Raw genomic sequence first — 22,036 nt, forward strand, 5'->3', positions numbered from 1 at the left:
ATTAGCTTTAGGTATTAGCTTTATATATCTCTTTTTCTTTCTTTTATTGAAGTATAGTTGATTTACAATATTGTGTTAGATTCAGGTGAACAGCATAGAGATTAATTTTTTTTTGTTTGTTTGCATGTTTCAGATTATATTCTGTTATAGGTTATTACAGGATATTGGGTAAAATTTCCTATGCTATGCAGTAAATCCTTGTTGCTTACTTATTTTAGGTATAGTAATGTGTATCTGTTAATCCCATACTCCTCAATTTGTCTCTCCTCCCCTACCTCTGCCCTTTGGTAACCATAAGTTTGTTTTCTATGTCTTTAGTGTTACTATTTTATATATAGATTCATTTGTATTATTTATTAGAATCCATATGTTAGTGATATCATAATAATATTTGTCTTTGATTTATTTCACTAAGGATAATTTTCTCTAGGTCTATCCATGTTGCTGCAAATGGCAATATTCCTTTTTATAGCTGAGTAATATTTTATACGTATATATATAAATTATACACATACACATATATGCCACATATTCTTAAGCTGGTTGTCTATTGCTGGGCACTTGGGTTGCTTCCATGCCTTGGCTGTTATAAATAGTGCTGCTATGAATATTGGGCTGCATGTATCTTTTTGAATTAGAGTTTTTGTTTTTTCTGGATATAAACCCAGGAGTGGGATAGGTGGATCATAGGTAGTTCTATTTGTAGTTTTTTAAGGAAGCTCCATACTATTTTCCCTAATGGTTGCACCAACTTACCTTCCTACGAATGATTTATGAGGGTTCCCTTTTCTCCACATCCTCTCCAGCATTTATTATTTGTAGACTTTTTGACGATAGCCATTCTGACTGGTGTGGGGTGATACCTCATCACAGTTTTGATTTGCATTTCTCTAATAATGAGTGATGTTGAGCATCTTTCATCTGCCTATTGGCCATCTGTATGTCTTCTTTGGAGAAACGTCTCTTTAGGTCTCCTGCGCATTTTTTGATTGGGTTGTATGATTTTTTAGATATTGAGTTGTATGAGCTATTAGTATATTTTGGATATTAATCCTTTGTCAGTTGCATCGTTTGCAGGTTTTTTCTTCCAGTCCGTAGGTTGTCTTTTTATTTTGTTTCCTTTGCTGTACAAAAGCTTTTAGGTTTGACTAGGTCCCATTTGTTTATTTTTTATTTTATTTCTTTTGCCTTGGGGGACTGACGTATGAAAATATTGCTATGATTTATGTCAAAGAATATCTTGCCTACGTCTTCTGTTCTTTTCTAGGAGTTTTATAGTGTCATGTCTTACATTTAGGTCTTTAAACCATTTTGAGTTTATTTTTGTATATGGTGTGAGGGAATGTTCTAATCTCATTGATTTACATGTAGCTGTCCAGCTTTGCCAACACCACTTGTTGAAGAGACTCTTCTCCGTTGAATATTTTTCTTCTTTTGTCATAGATAAATTAACTGTGGGTGTGTGGGTTTATTTCTGGGCTCTGTATTCTATTCCTTTGATCTATGTGTCTGTTTTTGTGCCAGTACCATGCTGTTTGATCCTGTAGCTTTGCAGTATAGTCTGAAGTCTGGAAGCATTATTCCACCCTTTGTTCTTTTTTCTCAGGATTGCTTTCCAAGTCTGGGTCTTCTGTGGTTCCATGTAAATTTTAGGATTATTTGTTCTAGTTCTGTAAAAAATATGTCCTGGTTATTTTGGTGGGGATTGCATTAAATCTGTAGATTGCCTTGTGTAGTATGGCCATTTTTAACAATACTAATTCTTCCAATCCAAGAGCATGGGATATTTTCCCATATTTTGGAATCATCTTCAGTTTCCTTTATCAGTGCTTTATAGTTTTCAGTGTATGGATCTTTCACTTCCTTGGTAAAGTTTATTCCTAGGATTTTTTTTCCACAATTTTAAATGGGTGTGTTTTTTAACTTTCACTTTCTGATATTTCAGTTTTAGTGTATAGAAATGCAACAGATTTCTGTATACTAATCTTGTATTCTGCTACCTTGATGAGTTCATTTATTAGTTCTAACAGTTTTTGTGTGGAGACTTTAGGGTTCTCTATATACAATATCATGTCATCTGCAAGTAGTAACAGTTTTACTTCTTCCTTTCCAATTTGGATTCCTTTTATTTGTTTTTCTTCTCTGATTGCTGTGGCTAGGACTTCCAATACTATGTTGAATAGAAGAAGTGAGAATAGACGTCTTTGTCTTGTTCCTGAATTTAGCAGGAAGGCTTTCAGCTTTTCACCATTGAGTATTATGTTGGCTGTAGGTTGGTTGTAAATGACCTTTACTCTCCTGAGATATGTTCCCTTTCTTCCCACTTTGGTGAATGTTTTTATTATGAATGGATGTTGATTTTTGTCAAATGCTTTTCCTGCGTCTACTGAGATGATCATGTGGTTTTTGTCTTTTTGTTAATGTTCTGAATCACCCTGATTTGCATATGGTGAACATTCTTGTGACCCTGGAATAAATACAACTTGATTATGGTGTATGATCCTTTTTATGTATTGTTGGATTCGGTTTGCTAATATTTTGTTGAGGATTTTTGCATCTATATCCATCAGAGATACAGGCCGGTAATTTTACTTTTTTGGAATGTCTTTGTCTGGTTTTGGTATCAGGGTGATGATGGCCTCAGTAACTTTGGGAGTGTTCCCTCCTTTCAATTTTTTGGAATAGTTTTGAGAAGGATAGGTATAAGTTCTTATTTACGTGTTTGATAGAATTCCCCAGTGAAGCCATCCAGTCCTGGACTTTGTTTGCAGGGAGTTTGTTTGTTTGTTTGTTTTTACAGATTCTGTCTCACTTTTAGTAATTGGTCTGTTCATGTTATCTATTTCTTCTTGACTCAGTGTTTGCAGGCTGCATGTTTCTAGAACCTTTCCATTTCTTGCAGCTTGTCCAATTTGTTGGCATATAGCTGTTCATAGTATTCTCTTATGATATTTTGTATCAGTGGTATTAGTTGGTATTTTTCCTCTTTCTTATTTTATTTGGGTTCTCTCTCTTCTTAGTGAGCCTGGCTAGAGGTTTGTCAATTTTATTTATCTTTTCAAAAAACCAGCTCTTGTTTTTATTGATCTTTTCTACTCTTTTTTTTTTTTTTTGCAGTATGTGGGCCTCTCACTGTTGTGGACTCTCCCGCAGTGGAGCACAGGCTCCAGATGCACAGGCTCAGCGGCCATGGCTCACGGGCCTAGCCGCTCCGTGGCATGTGGGATCTTCCTGGACCAGGGCACGAACCCGCGTCCCCTGCATCAGCAGGTGGACTCTCAACCACTGTGCCACCAGGGAAGCCCCTCTACTCTTTTTGATCTCTGTTTTATTTCCTTTCTGATCTTTATTATTTCCTTCCTTCTGCTGAATTTGGGCTTTGTTTGTTTTCTGATTCTTTTAGATGGTAAGTTAGGTTATTTATTTGTGATTTTTCTTGTTTCTTGAGGAAGGCGTGAATTGCTCTGAACTTCTCTCTTAGAACTGCTTTTGCTGTGTCCCATGGATTTTGTACAATTGTGTTTTCATTTTCATTTTTCTTAAGGTATTTTCTGATTTCTTCTTTGATTTCATCGTTGACCCATTGGTTTTTTTAGTAATGTACAGTTTAGTCTCCACGTGTTTGTTCTTTCCTTGTTTTTCTTTCTGTAGTTGATTTCTAATTTCATACCATTGTGGTCAGAAAAGTTGCTTGAAATAATTTCTATCCTCTAAAATTTGTTGAGGCTTGTTTTCTGACCTAGTATGTGATCTATCCTAGAGAATGTTCTATGCATGCTTGAGAAAAATGTATATTCTGCTTTTTTTGGATGTTGTGTCCTGGACATATCAATGAAATCCAACTTATCTATTATGTCATTTAGGACCTCTGTTGCCTTATTGATTTTCTGCCTGGATATCCATTGATGCCAGTGGAGTGTTAAAGTCTCCTACTATTATTGTATTATTGTCAGTTTCTCCTTTTATGTCTGTTAGTATTTGCCTTATAGATTTAGGGGCTCTATATTGGGTGCATATATGTCAATGAATGTAATATCCTCCTCTTGTATTGATCCCTTTCTTACTCTATAGTACTCTTCTTTGTCTTTCTTTATAGCCTTTGTTTTAAAGTCTGTTTTGTCTGATATGAGTATTGCTTCCCCACTTTCTTGTTGTTTCCATTTGCATGAAATATCTTTTTCCATCCCCTGACTTTCAGTCTGTGCATGTCTTTCGCCTGAAGTGAGTCTTTTGTAGGCAGAATATTCCAGGTTCTTTTTTTTTTAATCCAATCTGCTGCTCTGTGACTTTTGATCAGAGCATTTATTCTATTGATATTTAAAGTAATTGTTAATAGGTATGTATTTATTGCCATTTTAAGCCTTGTTTTCCAGCTGTTTCTGTAGTTCTTCTTTGTTCATTTCTTCTTCTTTTCATTTTTCCTTTTGTATTTTGATGATTTTCTTTTGTAGTATGCTTGAGTTCCTTTTTTGTTTGTTTTTTTTGTTTGTTTTGTGAACCTTTTGTACGTTTTTTTTTTTTTTCCACTTACTTTTGTACGTTTTTGATTTGTTGTTACCATGGAGTTCAAGTACGTTGATCCGTAACTAAATCAGTTTGCTTTAAACTGATAGTCATTCAAGTTCAAACACATTCTAAAAGACGTACATTTTTATATTCCCCTCCCCCAAATTTTGTGACTTTTATGTCCTTTTTTTAAGTCTTCATGCTTATCCTTTTACTTTTCATTGTAGTTACAATCACTTTTACAGTTTTTTTTTTTTTTTACTGTGTACTGGCTTATTTAAGTGATTTTTCAGTCCTTACTATATTTGCCTTTTCCTATTGTGATTTTCCCTTTTCTATAGGTTCTTGTCTATTTTCTATTTAGAGAAGATACTTTTGTATTTCTTTTAGGGTAGGTTTAGTATTGCTGAATTTTCTTAGTTTTTGCTTGTCTGAGAGATTCTTTGTCTCTCCTTTTATTCTAAATGATAATCTTGGGACTTCCCCAGTGGTCCAGTGGTTAAGACTCTGTGTTTCCACTGCAGGGAGCGTGAGGTCTATCCCTGGTCAGGGAACTAATATCTCGTGTGCTGTGCATGGCATGGCAAAAAAAAAAAAAGAAAAGAAAAGATAATCTTGCTGGGTAGAGTATCCTGGGTAGAAGGCTTTTCCCTTTCAGGACTTTGAGTATATCATGCCACTGTCTTCTCGCTTGCAAAGTTTTTGCAGAGAAATCAGCTGACAGCCTTATGGGGGGGTTCCCTTGTAAAGGACTCTTTTTCTCTTACTGTCTTTAGAATCCTCTCTTTATTTTTTACTTTTGCCATTTTAATTATGATACAGCTTGTTGTGAGTCTGTTTTGACTCATCTTGTTTGGGACCCTCTGCACTTCCTGTACCTGGATATCTGTTTCCTTCTTTAGTGTTGGGATGTTTCCAGCCATAATTTCTTTAAATACATTTTTGATCCTCCCTTCTTCTTCTGGAACCCCTATTATGCATAGCTTGGCATTTATGTCATCCCATAGATCTCACACATTGCTTTCTTTTTTTTTTTTCCATTTGTGTTTCTGTCTGCTATTCTGACTGGGTGATTTCCATTATTCTATCTTACAGTTAGATCACTTATTTATTTGTTTATTTGTTTGTTTTGTCCGCACCATGTAGCTTGTAGGATCTTACTTCCCCAACCAGGGATTGAACCCCAAGGGCCATGGCAGTGAAAGTGCTGTGTCCTAACCACTGGACCACCAGGGAATTCCCCACTTATGCTCTTTTATGTCATTTATTTGGCTGTTCATTACTTCTAGATTGCTTTTTATCTTGGAAATTGAATTATCTATCTTTGATTGTTTCATCTTTGTAGTTTCTAGTTCCTTGTTACAGTGATCTGCGTTTCCGTCGATAATCTTTCTTAATTCAGTTAGCATTTTTATTACCACCTTTTTGAACTCATGGTCTGGTAGACTGGTGAGCTCTGTTTTATTATCTGTTTTTTCAGGGTATATCTCTTACTCTTTTAATTGGGAGTAGTTCCTTTGCCTTTTCATTTTAACTTTCTGTCTCAGTGAATTTAGGAGAAACAGTTATCTATCATGGTCTTGAAGAGGTGTTTTTATGAGGGAGCTTTCTGTGTAGACGTGTATGTCCAGTGTCTTTGGTGCGAGGGCTAGTTTTGATAGAGACACCAGTCATGTCCTTCCTCAAGGTGTGCTGGTTGTTATCACCTTGATAGGGAAGGGGTGTGGTTGATGTTAGGGGATCTAAAACCTGTGAAGTGGGATGTCCCCTCTGCTTTGTGGCTCTCACCATCCTGTCAGGTGCAGGATCTGCTTCCCAGTTGTTGGAGTAGAAGCTCTGAGAATCAGGCTGGATCATGTTCCTTTCCCCTTTAGTGCCTGTCCTGCTCCAAAGGAGCAAGTGAAGCAAGTAAAGCCCCTTCACTCACGGAGAGTCTGAGTACCACCTGTGTAGGTGTCTGTGGCTCTGTTCACATGCAGCTCACGTTTGCATCCCTTCCCCTGTTGTATTCGTCCCAGATCTAGTTCAGGTCTTTGGTGTGGAGTGGGCAGGGCTGGAGAGTTCTCTAGGCTGGGACTGGGGTTTCAGGCATTGTGACTGCAGGCATTGAGGTGGCCGTGCTGCTGCCAGAGATCTAGATTGCCTCGGTGGCTGTCTTCTCCCAAGACCTATCTGCCCCAGATCCCGTGCTAAGCTGCGATGTGGAGTGTGGTGGGAACTGGAGCATTCACTCTGGTGGGAGATGAACCATGGCATGTTTGCAGCACCACCTGAGCGTGCATTGACCGTAGCCGCCACCCGCCCCACCTGGATCACATCCCAGGCCCTCCGACCCGGCCCCACCACCTGTCTGTGCGTAGCTAGACGAGGACCCGGTTGGCTGAGATCTTGTACCAAGCTGTGGTGTGGTAGGGCTGAGGTGTTTGCCTCGTCCGGATTAGAGAGTGTGGCAAGGCAGCAGCCTCCAGTGCAAGGCTCTCTCTGTCCTGACTCGTGGCAAGCCATCATGTGCGTGCTCCTTGTGAGTAGAGTCTAGGCATCTCCAGCCCTTCATCTGTCCCAGGGACCTCCCAGCAGCCAAGGGGGGTTGTCCTCCTCTGTGCAGGACCTTGGGACTCTGATTCCCAGATTGTGGCCTGTCCTGCTTGCTCCCCAGGGTGGGTGAGTGCCTGTGTGGACCTTTTCTTCCTCTCAGATCCCTCTCACGGGTGGGAGTCTCAGCCCTATGCCTTTTTCTGTCCTACCCAGTTACGTGGAGATCTTTCTTGCAGCTTCGGTGGTATAGGAGTTCTTTTGCCAGTTTCCACTTAGTTGTCTGTGAGAATTGTTCCACCTGTATAGTATTTTTGCTATGTTTTTGTAGGGGTCGTGATGAGCTACACGTCCTCCTATTCCACCATTTTGATAATAATCCAGCTTTATATATCTTTTTCTGTCTTTTCACTTTTAACTTATTTGTGTCTTCATGTTTTTCATGAGTTTTTTAATAGGCTATCTATAGTCCTTTTTTTAATCCAGTTTTATAATCTCTGCATCATATTTAGGATGTTTAGGCAGTTTAGATTTCATTGCATTATTGATGTGATTATATTTAATGATACCATCTTGCTATTCCGTTTGTATCATCTTTTCATTGCTTCTCATTTTCTCTTCTGCTTTCTTTTGGAGTGTTTTTGATGACTACGGTTTACCTCATTTGTTGGCTTATTAGCTGTAAAGCTGTTTGTGTTATGTTTATTTGTTACTTTAAGTTTTTATAATAAACATATTTAAATTATCAAAGTTTATCTTCCATGTATTCTAAGAGGAAACTCCTCTTGGTCATGATGTATTATTATTTTTATATATTACTAGATCCTATTTGCTAAAATTTGGTGAGGATTTTTGCATCTGTGCTTTTAAGGGAGATGGTTCTGTAGTTTTGTTTGTTTGCTAATATCTTTGTTTTTTTAGTAGGTAATCAGATTTGCTAATATTTTGAGGATTTCTGTGTCTATACTCTTGAGAGAGAATGTTTGCAGCTTTTTTTTTTGATCTAGTTTTGAGAAGTGTTCCTTCTTCCATTGTGTAGTATTGGATTGTTTCTTTTTTCCATGATAGTGAGACCATCTGGGTTTGTAGATTTCTAATTCAGAATGTTTTGAATTACAAATTCAGTTTCTTTAATAGTTATATTTTCAGGTCATCTTGTATGAGTTCTGATAATTTCTTCTAAGTTGTAGAGCTATTCAAAGTATTCCATTATACTTCTAATGCTGTGAGTTCTGTAGTGGTATCATGTTTTTCACTCCTGTAATTGGTAATTTGTCTTCTATGCTTTTTCTTTCTTGGTCTTTCTGGGGGTTTATTAATTTTATTGATACTTGCAAAGAGTCTACTTTTGGTTTGATTGGTTTTCTGTTATTTTTGTTTTCAATTTCATTGATTTTCTGATATCTTTTTTAGTCCCTTTCTTCAGCTTGTTTTGGGTTTATTTTGCTTTTTTTCTATTTTCTTGAGGCAATAGCTTGCATTATTGAGACCTTTTTTTTCCCTAATAACACATCTTTTTCTAAGAATGCATCTAGTGTTATTAAATTTCTTCCAACTCCCGCCTTGGTTGAATCCCGCAGATTTCGATGTTGTTTTTTCATCTTCGTTCAGTTCAATATTTCTAAAAAAATTTCCTTTGAGATCTTTTGTGATCCACCGATTATCTGGAAATGTGTTGTTTAATTTTGAAATGTTTAGAAAATTTATAGGTATTTTTCTATTGCTGATTCTTAGTTTGATTCTATTATGATCAATTGACTTGTATGATTTCATTTCTTTTAAATGTAAGTTGTTTGTTTTGTGACCTAGGACATCCTCTGTCTTGGTTAACGTTCCGTGTGTAGTTGAACAGAATGTATATTCTGTTTTTGTTGGGTGGAGTGCTCTGTTGATGTCAACTAGTTTCCCTTGTTTTATGGTGGTCATTTTTTCTATTCCTTGTTGATTTTATCTAGTGCTTCTCAGTTGTTGAGGGAGGGGTATTGACTCCTGGTTAGATAATGTTTGGAAGGTAGGCACTAAATATAGCATCTGAATTATCTTCCTGGAGGGGAAAAAGGTTGGTTTTATATAAATCCATGTTTTAAAATTATAATGTCATAGCAACAGCACCATGGTTAGAAAGTCAAGGGAAGGGGGAAAAAAACACAAAACCGAACTGTGCCCAAAGGAAAGATAGAAAATACACTGTCTTCTTCTTTTTTTCTGTATTTATCTATGGCCCTGGGCAATTTTTTTGTGCTTGCTGGAAAAAAGAGTAAGACTTAGGAAAGGAAAACTAATCCCCTTTTTTAATAGTAAGGTTTTTCCCCACCCTAAAGTGAGAGCCAGAAAAAAAAATAAGGCTTTTGATGCTAAATTTTCACAAAGCTTTGAAGAACAAGCTCAGCCCTGAGACTTTGGACTTGAAGTATAAAGATTTCACACAAAGGAGTTTACTTAAGCCTGAAGCTTATTTTATGCATAGTTTAAGCAGTAGTATCAACTAAGGATTGGTTAGAAAAGTACAAATTTTACCTTTATGTTTTTTGGGTTTTTTTTTTTTTTTTTGGAATACTGAACTCCTAAAGATTATGTTTTTCAAGGCCCTTTTCCCTTCCTCCCTCCACTAAAAAAAAAGGGGAGGTTAGTAACTAATACCCCATTTATGAAAATAAGAAACTACTTACATGCGTTTGGTGGTTTACAAAACGTTCTTCATACATATTATCTCATTTGATCCATACAACCCTGTGTGATTTGTAACACAGGTTTTTTATTGTTTACTTATGGAATCTCAGAAAGGTTAAGTGATTTTTCTCAGGTCATAGAATTGAGTAGAATAAAGTTCAGGTATTCTCATTCCTAACTCAGCCTTCTTTCTGTGATATTCTGCCTTTGAAAGGATATACCTGTTTTCTTGAATAGAATTGACTGTAAGTAAATGCTATTTTTATTGATGTTATAAGTGCTCCAGTAATCATGTACTATTATTTTACGTAAGGATAAATTTCAAAGATTATCAGAAAGCTTTAATAGATTTTCAGACATTGACTTAATCCTGAATTTTCTCTTACATGAACTTGTTTTTTTAATGTTCGTTTGATTAGTTACCCACTGATAACTATAAATTCTTTATATGTTTTTAATGGTAATACCTTTAAGTGTTTAATTTACTTCAAATTACTTTTATTCTTTTTCTGATTTTATTTTTTCATTAGAAGACGTTAGAAAATGTATATATTAGTAGTTGTGAAATTTGTCTTATAGTTTGTTTGGTTAAGGAATTATTTTCCCCTGTAGTGGGAATAAGTATTTTATATTGTTTAAATTTTTTTTTCTATGATTGGTTTTATATATTGTGAGATGCTTTTTAAAAATAATTTTTCCTATTTGTTTAGTTATATTTTGGTTATTATATATTAAAACCTTACCCCTTTTAAACCCGATATTTTGTTCTCGATTCTCTATGTCATTTTTACTTCTGTGCAAATACCACATTACTTTTTAAAAAGTTTGCTTTATAATTTCATTATGTTTTTATTTATTTTATACATTATTGAAAGCACTGCAATTTTACAGAAACATTTTTCTTGAAGATATTTTTTCCTATAGGCTGTTTTCTCATCAGATTCAAGATATCTACTTGAATATGATTAAAGTATGTCAAATATAAACAAACATTTTACACCTAGAATAAGAAAATGAAAATCAGTATGTATATGTAGTTGTCATTATTGAAGTTTTCTTGGGGTTTTTGACTTTTACTTTTTCTCTAACTTTATGTGTTTTCTAAGGTTTCTTTAGTGAAAGTTTTTTTTTTTTTTTTTTTAATGAGCTGGGAGGGGAATATTTAAAATAACCCTATCTTAGACTTAGCCATTTGTTACAAATAACAAATAAGTATTCTGTGATGATGATGGTGTTGTTTTTATGATGATGGTGATGATGATACCTTCAGTAACTGGACACTTAGATCTCGTTGATTGGGTGAATTAATTTTATCAATATTGTAACCCTGTGGCATCCATGTTGTTTGGTGATGTTTTGTGGTGGTGGTTTGTTTTGTCTTCATTTACATTTGTTATTGAGCTCAGTATTGTCTAGGAACTGTGTTTTTATAAAACATATGATAAGGTGGCAAGGAAGATTGATGTTGCAGAACAAGTTAAAATGTAGTCGTTGTGATAAGCCCTGATCTTACAATATTATTTATTTTGATTTAAGGTAAACTTTTTGTTGAATGGATTCTACAATGACAGCTTTGCTCTCCAGATTATTATTCATCAGTTTGCCAGATAACCCTTTATATATCACAGACTTACATTTTGCTGTTTGCTTTTGTAAAAGACAGGCTTTAGTCTGAAGTTTCTAAATAATCAGGGCTGTGTAGAAAAATCAGATGTGGAGCTTTTAGATAACATAATTGTATGAATGTATTCTGGAAATGGCCTTAGGAAGTAATGTATAAATAAATAACTAAAAATGAACAAACCAGCAGACTGGGAAAATACTCATAGCAAATATGATAGGTAAACAGTGAATATTATCGTATAATTAATATAAAGTGATATAAAAATGATAGGGAGTAAAAATGATGTAGAGATTATCAAAAGGAGATACAGATAGTAAAAGTTATTCAGCCTCATCATTTAAAAATTCATGTCAGACCCTCAATAAGAACATACTTCTAGCAGTGTATAAAATATTCAATACAGGAATAACATCCAGTGCTATCCATGGTTAAGTAACTCCCATAGATTATTAGGAAAATGTTTAAAGTAGTATAGTCATTTTGAAAAGTAGTTTGATAATTTGTATCAATAAGCTTAAAATTGTTACTTTGATCTGGTAATTCTGCTTTGTTTCCCAAGGAAATAATTATAGATATTTAAAATTCTTATATGTATTTATGATAAATATTCCATTTAGGCAGATGGTTAAGTAATTTTTGTTCATTTATTTGATGAAATACTGTCAAAAACATATTTATAAGTACTATCATAGTATGGGTGAATGCTTATAACATTGTTAATAAAGAAGACATTGTAAATAAGTATAATTATAGATAAAAACATAAACAAAATAACTCGTGGGTAGTTTAAAAAGTAGGGTAAGAATTTAAAGGAATATAGTAGATACAAACAAGATTTTGAGTATTTTAGGAATATCTGAAGGTTGCTTGAGATTTCTCTGAGGCGCTTATCTGCATTGTGCTCTTTGCAAAGTCAGTGTGTAGGAGGGAGTCACTTTCTTCAGTGTAGCCAGCTGCCCAGTCCCTGTATGTCAATTTTTGCTTTTTCTGCTCTTTCTCACATAAATATCTAGGGGGAGGATATATGCTGTTTTGGAACTACTTGAGAATTTGAAGATTCACAAATTTGTGAGACATATTCACATGTATTCCAATAATCCACTTGGCAGTTGTTGCCTCTGTGTTGTGGGTTATATAATTTCCCTTCTTTGAAGTATTTTTCTGATTTTCAAAAATGAGCATGATATATATATTTTTTAGTTTTTGCGGTACGCAGGCCTCTCACTGTTGTGGCCTCTCCCGTTGCGGAGCACAGGCTCCGGACGCGCAGGTTCAGCGGCCATGGCTCACGGGCCCCGCCGCTCCGTGGCATGTGGAATCTTCCCGGACCGGGGCACAAACCCCTGTCCGCTGCATCGCCAGGCAGACCTCTCAACCACTGCGCCACCAGGGAAGCCCTTCCCTTCTTTATTTTATTTTTTTTGCGGTACGCAGGCCTCTCACTGTTGTGGCCTCTCCCGTTGCGGAGCACAGGCTCCGGACGCGCAGGTTCAGCGGCCATGGCTCACAGGCCCAGCCGCTCCGCGGCATGTGGGATCTTCCCGGACCGGGGCGCGAACCCGTGTCCCCTGCATTGGCAGGCGGACTCTCAACCACTGTACCACCAGGGAAGCCCGAGCATGATATTTTCAAAAGGAAAAGAAAAGCCTTTATTCAGTTACCAGTTAATAATCCTAGCATGAAACTCTTTTTCATTAGACAGCGTATTCTGTTTTTCCTACAGTGGCTCATATGCCATTAATCCCATCTAGCGTTTGTACTTCTTACCTCTAGAAGTTCGATTTGTGCCTTACTTTATTACCCATGTCTTTACTAACATGTTTAGTCTTTTCTGTTTTGAACACGTGAAATACAGTTATAACTCTTGTAATGTCCTTGTTTATAATACTATAATCTGTGCCATTGGTTCATACTTATTTAATATTTAATGGAAAAATATAAAAATGCAGAAACATTTTTAACGTGTAAACTACAAATACTACCTACCAAGTTTAAGTTTTAGAATATTATAAGCGTGTGGTATCACCTATCTCTATAACTTTTCTAAAGGTTGTTATTGTTTATATGTGTCCCTAAATAATATATTGTTTAATTATACATGTCTTAATATAAATTACCTCTTGCTGTGTGTATTCTTCTGAAACTTGTTCTTCCTTAACATTGTTATTGAGAGACGTCATTATTGATGTGTATACTTGTCATTGTTTGTTTTTACTCTTCTGTAGTAGTATTTTGAAGGAATATATTTTTATCTGTTCTCCAGTTGATGGTCATTTCAGTTATATACAGCTTTGTTTTGTTTTTTACAGTGCTTTTATGAACATTCTTGTATACGTCTTCCAATATACAAATATGAGAATTTCTCTGAGTTATGTGCCTAGGAGTGGCATATTTTGGTCATAGGGATATTCATATGAAATCTTATTAGATTATCCAAATTGATTTCCAAAGTGTTTTCTTCTCATTTACAATGTTTCTCTTTATATATATACACACACACATACAACATATACATAACATACACATATACATACATATATTTATATGTATGTATGTATGTATTTACTGTTACAATTAACATTGTAGAAAATATCTTTCCAAATATATTCACTTTTTTCTTCTTTTTAAATATTACTTATTTTAGAAAGAGAATCATTGATTTAGAGGATACAAATTTTTTATTAGTTAGCCACCTTATTTTAATTTTTATATTATTATTTTGACTTCCCATGTACTCTTTAATTTGGTTTTATTTGTTATGAAAGTATGCATGTATAACATATTCAAGTAGTTATCCAAAGTTTATTCTTAAAAATAGCAAGTCCCTGCCCTTTTTTCTGCCCCGTTTACTTTTCCCTAGAGGCCACCATTTTCACCATTTTTGCTGATTCTTTTGATATTTAGCTCCATAGCTCTAAATCACCTGCCTGTATTTCCAATTCGTAATTTTTAACTTCTTTGGCTTCCCACTTTGAAGCATGAATATTTAGTCTCCTTCATTTTTTCCAACTTCCAACACCATCCCAACTTCACACCTGTACTCTTCCCTCATCTCTTTTATCCCCAATAAATAATGTAGTGCTAACATTATTGTGAAAAGTAAATGCATAGCTGAGTCACTTAGCACACTATAATTACTCCTTTTTGTTTTTTTTTCTAAATAGAGGAGGATGCTAGTAAAGGAAGAGGCAGTGAGGATTTTGAAATCTTAAGGGGAATTTGTATCACAAAGGAGGATTTGTGGAAGGAGGTAACATTAGTCAACAGGAAGCAGTAGATTCCATGAATGGGAGAGGAATATGATGAGAACGTTTATTCTGGTAGCCATGTGGAGTAACAACTAGAACATTGAAAGCCTATGAAAATGATTGGCATGTAATTTTTAAATTTAATTAAATTAATTAATTTATTTTATTTTTAATAAATGTATTTATTTATTTTTGGCTGCGTTGGGTCTTCGTTGCTGCCCACGGGCTTTTCTCTAGTAGCGGCGAGCCGGGGCTACTCTTCGTTGCGGTGCACGGGCTTCTCATTGCGGTGGCTTCTCTTGTTGCGGAGCACGGGCTCTAGGCGTGCGGGCTTCAGTAGCTGTGGCTTGTGGGCTCTAGAGTGCGGGCTCAGTAGTTGTGGCGCACGGGCTTAGTTGCTCCACGGCATGTGGGATCTTCCCGGACCAGGGCTCAAACCCATGTCCGCTGCATTGGCAGGCGATTCTCAACCACTGCACCACCAGGGAAGCCCATGTATTTTAGTTATAAATAATTTTTATGCCATTGAGGTTTAGTTTGAAGACTAAAGGGGAAAAAAAGGGCAATCCTAGGAAATAATGCAGTAATCAATCACTGAGATCAAGTGACTGCTTGGGGCAAAGTGTAAGAAGTTTATTCTAAACTTTTAGTGATTTGAGACCAGGACAGTGAAAGTGGGGGAAATCAGAATGTATTTTTTAGTATCTTAAATTTCAAAATGGAGTACATTTGACCAAAAAAAAAAAAAAAAAATTTGTTTATCTTACCCATCCTCTTGAAAAATTGTTTTAATTTTTAAATTTAATTGTATTAAACATTTTATTGGAGTATAGTTGATTTACAGTGGTTCAGGTGTACAGCATAGTGATTCAGTTATACACATACATATATATATATATTCTTTTTCAGTTTCTTTTCCATTATAGGTTATTACAAGATATTGAATGTAGTTTCCTGCACTATACGGTAGCATCTTTTTATCTATTTTATATACAGTAGTGTGTATCTGTTAATCCCAAATTCCTAATTTATCCCCCCACTTTTCCCTTTGGTAACCATAAGTTTGTTTTCTATGTCTGTGAGTCTATTTTTGTTTTGGAAGTAAGTTCATTTGTATCTTTTTTTTAGATTCCACATATAAGTGATACCATGTGATATTTGTCTTTCTCTGTGTGACTTACTTCACTTAGTATGATAATCTCTAGGTCCATCCATGTTACTGCAAATGGCATTATTTCTTTTTTATGGCTGAAATTGTTTATATATACCACATCTTCTTTATCCATTCATCTGTTGACGGACGTTTAGGTTGCTTCCATGTCTTGGCTATTGTAAATAGTGCTTCTCTGAACATTGGGGTGCATCTGTCTTTTTGAATTAGAGTTTTTTCTGGATATGTGCCCGGAGTAGAATTGCTGGATCATATAGTGAGTCTGTTTTTAGCTTTTTAAGTAATATCCTTACGGTTCTTCATAGTGGCTGCACCAGTTTACATTCCCACCAACAGTGTAGGAGGGTTCCCTTTTGTCCACACCCTCTCCAGCCTTTAATATTTGTAGACTTTTTGATGATAGCTATTCTGACTAGTGTGAGGTGATACCTCATTGTGTTGCTGATTTGCATTTCTTTAATAATTAGTGGTGTTGAACATCTTTTCATGTGCCTGTTGGCCATGTGTATGTCTTCAGAGAAATGTCAGTTTAGGTCTTGATCATTACCACAACTTAGGTTAAACATAATTTTCTCAAAATTTTCTGAAAAGTAAAATTTAAAAATCAGATTAAAAAGATTTTCTCTGGATTATAATCCACCCTACATTTACATGATAGATTGGTGTATAAAGTACTTTGGTATTCATGAATTTATTTTGATTCTGATGATAAGAGTTATGTAGGGTGTGAATTATAAATTATTGTCATTTTACAGATGAAAAAAATTGAGACTCAGGGTATATCACATGATTATGATCACCTAGTGAGTAAATTATGAGGCTGAATGTAAACTCAAATGATTTAAAGGCATTTTCAGTACTCTTCCCACTGTAGAAAGCTGTAAGTCCCTTTAGATAGACACATTTAAAAATGCTTATGGTTGAAGGACAGTTGGCAATAACCACTATTAGATGCCCTTTACATTGTTTCCTTCTGTCCTCTAGTGTAGAACTAACTATACTGTGTGCAATCAGCAGATATTTGAGTGCTAAGTGGTTAGTTAGCATTGTACTGGATGCTTTAATGTAGTTTCACCTAGGCAGTGCGTTGTGACCCAGCTGAAGAAAAATATGACAATATGTAAGTGCTAGGGATATATTTTAAGACTTAAAATTTAAAAATTCTAATTAGAGAATATAGTGAAAAACACACTTGATATTCTGTTGAGTAACTGGAAAACAGTCATCTTCTATCTAAATCATTTTTGTTTTTTAGAAACAATTTTTCTTGTTAAAATAGAAAATACGTTTTTTAGAACTGTGTCTAAGATGGATAATGAAACCTTGACCTTCATTTGTAGCATTTTAGTTATCTCAGATATGTCTAAGATTAAGCCATTAAATACATTTCTCAAAATCTAAATGTGCAGAGACAACTGTTGTTAACTTCTTGGTGGATACCTTTTCACACTTCTTGCTCTGTGTATATAACTCTCTAAGTAGAATATGTATAATTCTATGAATAGAGTTATAATTCTGTAAACTAAATTCTATAATTCTACTTATAGAAAATAAAGTTTATAGAATTATATAGTATATAATCATATTTTATATGTAATTATATAAATGGAGTTAAGTTCTTTGTGTAATTTTTTTCATTCAGTCATATCATGAAAATCCTTCAATGGAAGTAAGTAAATTAGGTCTATTGTGTGATCATGTAAAGTGGTAGCGTGCTAAAGTTTTTTCATAATTAATTTATCATTGTCCAAGTGGTGGACATTTGTTTCAAAAGTTTTTTTATTATAGAATAATTTTTAAAACTGTCCTGCAACTTGAGAAATTTCTAAGATCATCAGGATCTTTATTTATATTAAATTTGGCACATTTTTTTGGTAACTTGTTGACATTACTTTGAATTTATAATAATCATAATTCTACTCTTGCTTTACCAACTCTGTAATGTTTGGAACTTTTTGCTCCAGAGTAAAGTTACTTATTAAGTAGAAAATGTTTGGGTAACTATGTTTTTTAAAATACAGATTTTGAAAGGGAATAGTGTTCAACAGCAATTCTATAATATTTCAAAGAAGTTAGACATGATGTTTTGATACCTTGATATTTATTCAATATTGAAATATTTAAATGTGTGTATTTTTTTAAATAGATTATCTTTCTCAAGGAATAGATCTTGCTGGAATAGAAGTAATAGAAAATGATCTACTTTTTGTTGCAAGAGCTCGACTTGAAGTGGAAAATCAAGCTAAGCGCCTCCTGGAGCAGGGTGTGGAGACTCAGGTAATACAAATAATGTCACTTTTTTAATGTGAAAAATGTGTCATAATACAGATGAACATTTGATTTTGTGTTGAAAAAAGTAATGTATATCCTTATTTTATCACTGAAGAACTATGTCTACAATTTGAATTGGAGAGTAGGGCATAAAATAAGTACAAGGAAAATTTTTTAAATATATATTTACTTAATTCTACTGAAAATGGATTCTAAGATTTCTAATGTAAAATGTATATAATATGAAATATATTTTAATATAATGTGTATATGTAGATAGATAGTTAACAGATGTTGCGTAGGCTTCCTTTGTCCAAGTCACTGGTACTCATTTAAGCTTTTCAGCAACCCAGTAAGGATGGTATTACTGCTATTTCCATTTTACAAATGGGGAAACTGAGAGCTTAAATAATTGGTCGAAGATCACACATCCAATAAATGATGTAGTCTGGCAAACATTAAGTACTCTAACCCCAGAACCTTGCACCCTGAATAATCACTGTGCCAGAATTTTTTTTTAGAAATTGACTCGAGATTTCTCCTAAGATATCATTTTCCTGATGCTTAATTTTCTGAATTACAAGAAACCTAGAGGTGTTGATGTAGTAGAATCAACAAATTAGATATAAATCTCAGTTTTTCTACATTTGTATTGCACCCAGATATTTTCTCCATTTGTACTGGACCCAAATACCATTATTAGTATCCATTTTAAAATTCATATTCTTTAAACCAGGAATTTCATTTTGTGCATTTGTATTGGACAAAAACAGTTTTATAAATATTCAGTTCTTTAAGTAGTCTCTGAATCAGGAAGGTATTTATTTGACTTCCAGTTCTTAACTGTTGTAATTAAAAATAACTGAATGTCAGTTACTGTTTTGAATGAATTTTTAAAGTTGATTATCATATATATAATGAAAAGTGAACAAATTATAGACATACACGTAGAATGAAATATCGCAGTGTGAACACACCTGTGAAATTAAAACCCAGGTCAAGAAATAGGACGTTACCAGCATTCCTGGAGTCTCTTCACTCCCTCTCACAATCACTCCTCTCTCTTTCTTTCCCAAAGGTAGCTTTTATTCTAATGCTAGAGTTTAGTTTTATCTGCTGCCAATCATGTTTTAACTCGCAGTCTCACTGTGAAGATAAAATGCTTATACTGTTTAAAAATAAGATACTTGTCTACATCAAATAATAGAGGAAATTTTATTCTCAAAGAAATATTTAAGGAATTCCAAGTCAATTTTGAATTAACATGAATATTTCTATAGAAAATGGCTTTAGCCCAGCTCATTTAGTTGCAGGAAAGGAAACAAGTAACATTTCAGAAAGTGCAGCATCACAAGATTTTTGTATTTGTCTAATGTTCCTATTATCACTACATTAGAGATTTAAAACTTTATAAATACTGTTTAGTATTTTTTTACCTGTGAAGTTTTTATTGCTATGTATGTATGTATATGTATGCATATATCTTTAATTTATGCAATTCTTAATAATTTACTGTATTTTAGAGTCATGGAAATGAAAACTAATAATGGCAGAAAGGAGACAATATCACAGTTTGTAGAACTAAAATACTATTTTTAATAGAGATGGGGGATTTTAACACAAAGAAGTGGTTACTTTTAAAGGCTTATTTTTTATTGTATTCTCATATATTTAAAGTGGGAAAATATTTTCTAGGATAGTTGTGCCTAAGCAAACTTATTTTAGGTATGTTGCTATTTTGTGTACATTTTTTTAATATAAATTTATTTATTTTATTTTATTTGGCTGTGTTGGGTCTTCGCTGCTGCACGCAGGCTTTCTCTAGTGCGGCGAGTGGGGGCTGCTCTTCGTTGTGGTGTGCGGGCTTCTCATTGCAGTGGCTTCTCTTTTTGCGGAGCACGGGCTCTAGGTGCGCGGGTTTCAGTAGTTGTGGCACGCGTGCTCAGTAGTTGTGGCGCACAGGCTTAGGTGCTCCGCGGCAGGTGGGATCTTCCCAGATCAGGGATGGAACTTGTGTCCCCTGCATTGGCAGGCAGATTCTTAACCACTGCGCCACCAGGGAAGTCCCATGTGTACATTTTAATAGTTGTCAAATATGGCTTTGCTTCAGTTTTTAACTCATAGTGAAATTAAACTGTTAAACTTTTAAGGAACGAATATTCCCTAAATATTGATAGTGTTGTTATATTTTCAGACTCTAAAGTTAGTCAAAAGATTATTTACGTTGGTGACTGTTGTTGTTTAGCCAGTGGCCTGTATGTAATCTATGAAATTGTTAGAAAGGTAAAGAAGAAAAAAATCTAAAATATTGTGTGTCTACATGGGTAAGTGTGAAATGGTCTGCGTAGAACCAGGGAGCTTTAATTTTGTTGTATGTTTCAGGCTGGTTTAGAGTAAAGTAGATTCTGCTCAGTGGATGGGAATATTGTCTCTGTAAGGCTGCATATATTATCATAGTTTGTTGACATTAGCCATTAATATTTTCCAATTCCTTAGTCTCGTTAAATTCCATAGGTATAACGTAACCTTCTGAGTATAATTTGGCTTCCTCCATAATTTTCCAAAAGGGAGATTTGCCAATATTAACATTCTGGTTCACTTCACAATTTTAACAATATTTATCATGTGTAAATTGATATTCGTGTTTATAACATCATTTATTTCTGAATTTAGTCATGTGTGTCTGTCTCCCTCAGACCTGGGTACTCTGCGTTATTTTCACAAAGTCAGGTTTCTGGCTTTGCAGAGCTGAGGAGATTAAACCCTTATCAGTAATGATGTCCCTGAGATAATGTTCTTGGGAAGCAGGATGTTTTAGTGGAAAGAGCCTGTGTTTTGGAGCCTCTTTCCTTTTCCTCTTAGAAAGCAACAAGTCAGAGGTGTCATCCAGCTGTGTCAGCAGGCAGTTTGGGAATTAAGGATGAAACTAACCTTTACTGAATGCCTCCTCTCTGCCAGGATTTTGTGTTAGTCACTTTACATTTGTTATCTCAGTCACAGTGACAAATATGTGAGGAAGATATAATTATCCACTTTTTATAGTTAAGGAAACAAAGGCCTGGAAAGGTTAAGAAATTAGCTGTAGATTACTCAGCTAGCAAGCAGTAGAGTCATGGTCTGGAGTGCTTGCTACCCCCCTTTCTTCAATAGAACCAAGCAGTTTATTCTAATTTTGTTAAATAATTACATTTTAAATCATTTGACAATTTGTGAAGCAATTTATATTGAGAAAGGAATTTTTAAAGTGTTAAAATTTCTTTGGGAAGCTTCCATGTGATGACTAATCTTAACCAGTTCCTCAAAATTTTTATGTTTCTCTGGCCATCTTTCTTTTTTCCATTCTCTGAAATGACTGTTTTAGACTCTCCACTTTCCACTAACCTTACCCTCTCACCCCACATACCAACTAAGGCGGATGCCCTTAATTTCTGCTTCACAGAGGTGCCTCTCACATCACCTGTACGCTGGATCCCGTTTTCTTATCTTGTTTATATTTCTGTCTCTCATATCTTCATCCTGTGTCTTTTACTTTGTTTCTTCTCATCAACATGTAAATATACACCTTTTATGCCACTCTCCCCTGTGTTCTCTATTTCTCAGTCTCACAAGCTTTCTTTTAGTTTTTCACATGCCCATTTTCCTTCCTCCTTTAGGGCTTTCATGTTCTTTTTATGCCTGGAATACTCTTTCCACTTCCCATTAAAACAGATGCTGCAGCTTATATCTATTTGCTTCTCGAAATATATTCTCCCATTTATAAGAAATAATTGAAATAGTTAAATATATTGTTAATATTTATTATATATATAGACTAAAACAGTAGCATTTTAATTTTGAAGTAATATTGCATTCATGAAATATTACACAGTTTCATAGTTTATAGGCTCATAACCTGAATAGAGATGTTCAGTACACAAGGAACTTTTGAAAAATTAACATGTCCTTACTTGAATTTAGTAATCAACTTCTGACATTAATTTGGTTTCTCAAAAATATTAGTGATCTTTTACTGAG

General features: G+C 34.7%; 1 protein-coding gene across 2 annotated transcripts in view; it reads left to right on the forward strand.

The window, feature by feature from the left end:
- The window catches only part of COG5 (component of oligomeric golgi complex 5), a 283,839-nt gene that overhangs the window by 115,481 nt on the left and 146,322 nt on the right, over positions 1-22,036 (forward strand). The window contains exon 7 of one of the 2 annotated variants that reach the window (XM_060020256.2): positions 17,898-18,028. In XM_060020256.2, the coding sequence (XP_059876239.1) occupies positions 17,898-18,028 (131 nt within the window). The remainder of the gene's footprint in view (positions 1-17,897; positions 18,029-22,036) is intronic. The other variant, XM_060020255.1, reaches the window with a different exon arrangement.

Source organism: Delphinus delphis, chromosome 9 (genome assembly GCF_949987515.2).
Source record: "Delphinus delphis chromosome 9, mDelDel1.2, whole genome shotgun sequence".
NCBI classification, from domain to species: Eukaryota; Metazoa; Chordata; class Mammalia; order Artiodactyla; family Delphinidae; genus Delphinus; species Delphinus delphis.